This window comes from Labrus mixtus, chromosome 16 (genome assembly GCF_963584025.1).
Source record: "Labrus mixtus chromosome 16, fLabMix1.1, whole genome shotgun sequence".
Taxonomy (NCBI): domain Eukaryota; kingdom Metazoa; phylum Chordata; class Actinopteri; order Labriformes; family Labridae; genus Labrus; species Labrus mixtus.
The window spans coordinates 19,349,406-19,354,699 of NC_083627.1; the positions used below are offsets into that span (position 1 = coordinate 19,349,406).

A 5,294-nucleotide genomic window follows, 5' to 3' on the forward strand; every position below is an offset into this window, starting at 1 on the left:
ATAAACTTTGCCTCAAGATTCGAACATTTCAGTATCCCCACAGAAGTAATGACATTTGTGAAGGACCCTTTCTGTGTGGATGTCGAGGGAGAGTTTGCATTTAATGCAAAGTAACTGGTCACCTCACTGGATGAGGCATCTTTGCAACTTGAACTGATTGACATTCAGTCATCTGATGACCTGTGCCAGTCATTCCAGCTGACAGGTTTTCAAAAGTTCTGGACTCATGCAGTGAGCAAGGAAAAATTCCCTCATTCAAGGAGTCTGGCGCTTTTCATCCTCACTATGTTTGGCTCAACTTACACATGTGAATCCTCATTCTCACACATGAATGCCATTAAGACTACTAACCGTGCATCACTCACTGCCCAGCATCTGCACCACTGTCTGCGCATTGCTCTGACAACCTACACTCCTGACTTCAGTGCTCTTGCTAAATCAAAAAAATGTAATTTCTCTCATTAAATGTTGGCTACATAATAAACAACAGTTGTAAGTTATACGTTTTGATATTTGCAGGTTGTTTGCACCAGTTTGAATATTACTGCTGAATCTTTTATATCAATAATGCAATATTATGCACTTAATGTGGCCACTGGTGTGGACAGATTTTTGATAAATGGTGCATTTTCAATACTGAAGGATTTTCCTTGTAAAAAAAACTCTGCACTGTCATTGTTAGATTTCTATCCATAGTTAGCAACTGCTGGCTGAGCAGACTGTTCTAGGCAGCAGTATTGTTACTATTTAGGATTAAGTTTTGCAGGTTGTTTGTTACAATTTAAATGTTACTCAGGTGTCTTAATATTCACTTAATGTTATATTATGCACGTAATCTAGCCATAGATGTGGTATGGCTCACATGGACTGTTTATTAAGGTGTCTGATGATGCAATATTTGCCTTGATAGTTTGCACCTTTATTGTTATAATGGATTGTGACTCAAAAAATGTTTTGTTGCTAAGATTGAGTGCACTTAAGCCCATCTTGTCTGTTAATGAAATGGTTAAATTTCTAAATGTCTGGTATTGCTCACTCGGACTATTGCTCACGTTATATGGCCATTTGAATGTAGACATGACTTTTTTTATGTTGTGTCATGATGCAATGCAATGTTGCTGTTGTGCATTTAAAAATACAGTATGCACTTTCCAATATGTTGTTGTTCCCAATGGTATTCAAAAAGCTTCTAAAATGATTACCCATATTTCGAGCCTCAGGCCCCTCATTTGGTATTCATTTTTGGTATCTGGCCCTCAGTAAAAACTAATTCAATAGCCCTGCACTACAGGCTGACTTGCGTCGAAGTGATCTTGTCACTCTAGTGCAGGGGTGTCAAAGTTCGATTGGGTCGGGGGCCGGATTTGTTCAAATGAGACCTCAAGTGGGCCGGACTAATTTTGCAGACATCACTATAACTTGACACATGGATTTATAGACTAATGTATGATTAGAAGACAAAAAAAGGTACTTGTATAGAAAACTGCATGTTAACGCAGAAAATGTAAAAGTACATTAAGCAGGGGTTAACTCTGTCATTGCAAACTGCATGTTGGCACATGGAAATATTTAAATGTACCACATTACAGAAGAAAACATCAATAATTATGTTTTGTTTGAGATTATTATTTTATGTTTTAATATTTCTGTTCAAGGTTATAGAAACTTTGACACAGGTTATTCTACCTGCCCTGGGATCAGTGCATTAGAGAGAGAGAGAGAGAGAGACTTTAGATATGTGTGTGTCAGGCCACAGCACAGTTTACACTCGTTAAGGTTCATTACAGATTAAACCTGCTCACATGAATAAGTTATCACAAACACACAGAGTGTCTTTGATGCAAAGACCGAAGTCATCTTCAGGTATTTTAGTGTTAGGCATTATAAAATGATAACATGTTTCCAAACGAACAGACTTGAATTTATCCTTCAGCGTTGCGCACTGCAGTCTGATCAGCTCCGTGTGGAGTGCACGTTTTTCAACTAAGTAAACTCAGTTAAACGACTCTTGATATGAGTCTGGCAGTCCGTTCTTCTACGTGTCCGCACTATCGTAATCTATCGTAAAACTAGTCGGGAGATGCATCAGGCTCAACCCGTAGCTTTGATACAATTCTGGCAACTTGTGACCAAATAAAACTAAAGAAATGTCGCTCCTTCGATCTCTCTTGAAAACCTACATTCTGTGTCACCTCTCTCAGGTGTTCAGCCTGTTTGCTGATTAGCGTAATGCAGGAGCAGCTTGTGCGCTCGACTCGTCTTTTTTATGGTTCTCCCTGCTGAGAAGATAGTTCAAAGTGCCCCATTTAATTAATTTTCGTATCATGATATCAACCTTTAAGTTGCTCATTATACATAGGTTTTAATACAATTCGGGAGAAATACGTATTACAAATATTTAATTTATAAAAAATCTCAAAATATTTTTCAATACATTTCCTCCTCCTTCCCAAAACGTCTCGCGGGCCGGATGAAACCTGCTGTCGGGCCGGATACGGCCAACGTATGTCTGACATCCCTGCTCTAGTGGCATTTAAAGGGATGCTGAAAGAGCACAAATTTAAATCAATTGGGAGTTGTCTATGTTAATAGCCTTGCTTTGGACACCTGACTTGACTTTAAATGTGTTTGTATGATGTTTTTGTGCATATTGGCTATGCATCTACTTTGTGTTTTTGATGTCTGTTACTTCTTTCTTTTTTATTATTTTAATATTCAATGAGACTACCTGGTAAAATAAAAAAATCTACATGGTGCTAGTGATGACTTGGTGATATTATGGGTTTTCCACCAGGCTGCCAGAGGTGAGGAGATGGTGATGGTTGTGTGGTAGTCCTGTTCCTTAATTGATTGTGGTTGAAAGGAAAAGCCCCTTTTTGAAACAACGATTTACTTCAATTCATTTGTAGTTTGACTTTTATCCCCCAGTTACGGCTGCAACATTCCTGGTGTTACAGTCTGAGTGAGTGACACGCCAGCTGCACACAAGTTGATGATTTTTCAGTGAAATTCATTGTCCTGGTCTTGTCTCATTCTTGTCCTGCCTTGGTCTTGATCTTATCTCGATCTCTGAGCACTCTGGTCTCGGCTAGTCATGCTGGCTATCATGTGTTTTGTTCATTATTACCGACTATTGTAGAGACTAGAGCACAAAACAAGTTTACTGTCATTTGGGAATTTATATAAATTATGAAAAATGATATCGTTTGAAGTTCTGTGATCACTGATGGCACTCATCAAACATATTGAGGAGCTCAGTCTGAGTTTAAAAACAATGTTTATGTCTCATCATGATGTGTTTTTACTCATCCTTTGTAAAGTTATCATGGAGAAACTGCATTTCTTAATGTAGTCACTGGCTCCATGATGATGAAGTATCTTAAAACAGTTTGTGATAAAAGAAAAGTCATTTTAACAACTTTGAAAGAATTTAAAAAAGACAAAAAGTGTATTTCTCATTGATTTAATGAACAGATTATCAGAAAACGATACACACACATCTGAAGCAACAAGCTAATATTTATTCTTTAGAAACATGAAGTAAAGAGAGAGAGAGAGGTGCAGAGTGAGAGCAGTATCACAGTAAAACCAGCAGCAGAGTCCCAGTGAGGCATTACTGGGAACACTGGTCTCTACTCAGACTTTCTTTGACTGGAGCCTGGGCGCCCTGGGTGGCCTCACAGGTCACAGAGCCCACCTTCCTCCACTGGTCTGCAGAGAGCCTCAGGGTGCTGCTCCAGCTGTAGAGAGCGTCCTTCTCCAGCACCGCAGGGCTCCTGCTCTCCTCCCAGCTGCTGCTGCTGCTGCCGTCCACCTTCCAGGCCAGACTCCAGCCTGAGGGGAAGCCCTTGTTGGCCAGGCACATGAGCGTGGCCTTCCCCTGCTCCAGCTCCTCATTGGAGGGGGGCAGCACCGTCAGGGTGGGACGCACATCACCTATAGGAGACACCAATCAGATTAGAGGACAGGGAGCACACAACAGTCAATCAAACACCAAACCCTATAGGACACCTTTAATGTCTGAGAGTTGATTTTCTTTTTTTAGGAGTTTCTGTCAGATGTTTCTTTCTGCTCCACCGGTCACTTACTCACACATTGTTTCACTTCCTCAACTGAACACATTAAAATGTTCTTCATGTGAATTCAAATCAGAAAAATGTCTAAATTAGACGCATAAAGAGATCAGAGGTTACGTACATTTTTAAACACTGTTCTTTATGTTTGTTTTGTTCGGTTCTTTCAAACAACTGAATCAGATAAATACCTTAAAGAGTTGTCAGAAAATGAATCTCAGGAAAACATTTAATACACTTCTCTTTATTAAATATCAACCTGTTTATGTTTCAGTGTGACAGAAATCAAACTGTCCTGAGTGAACCTTCACGGTAAAGCAGAATCGATAAAAACACGTTAAGAGTTCAAATATTACAAATAAACAGAGAGAAAGCTGCTGAACACAAACACATCAAGATATATATTAGACATACATATAAATAACATCTGAATAAATCTGCTTTGTAGTTTTGTCAGTGTTTGAATTGCAGTAGCACTGGTTTGATATCTCTCTATGCTGATGATATCACACCTTATTTAACAGATTTACAATATTTCTTTGAGCTAAAACACTTTCATTTAGATTGTTTCATCTGTTTTTTATAAACATAAACCACTAGACATGTTAAAGCCCTGACCATTAACATTTTCACTAAAGAAAGCTGATTTAATGATTTTCATTCAGTTGTTTCAGTCATTAAAGGCGTCCATATCGATTGTTAGAAAAACCTCATGAATAGAACATTATTTAGCAGCTGTCTTTGAGGTTGTCAAAGTGTGACACCTGAATGAGTCTCTGCCTGCAAGACCTCTGAGACCAAAAGAAAACAGAATTTAAAAAGATTATAACAAATTAAAGAATGTCTTTCTTTGAGATATTAAAATTATTTTTAAATAATTTTCTCAAGAATATTATTAATTATTGTGATTTATATCAGAATAAATGTTTCTAGAAGCATGAACATAAAATCATATTACATTAAGTTTTCTAATTAATTGTATAATTAATTGATTGATTGATAAACAGAGTAATGACAGTGATCCCTGTTGGAGTCAGTCAGAACATTTCCATAGAGAGCCCCTTTGCATCAGCAGCACCATGCTCCAGTGCTCTGGGAGAGTTTATAGTCCTGACAGTTGAACACTGGATGACTGACAGCTGTCCTTCATCACAACAGAAATCCTCGTCCTCATCATCAAAAACATGACTTTGATCTGCGTCCTCATCTTGACTCTCCTCC

General features: G+C 38.3%; 1 gene segment (V, D, J or C); it reads right to left on the reverse strand.

Moving 5' to 3' along the window:
* Window positions 1-3,517: 3,517 nt before the first annotated feature.
* LOC132991172 (Ig kappa-b4 chain C region-like) lies at window positions 3,518-3,972 on the reverse strand. The segment is given in 1 exon segment: window positions 3,518-3,972. A coding segment is annotated over 1 exon segment (252 nt).
* Window positions 3,973-5,294: the final 1,322 nt, after the last annotated feature.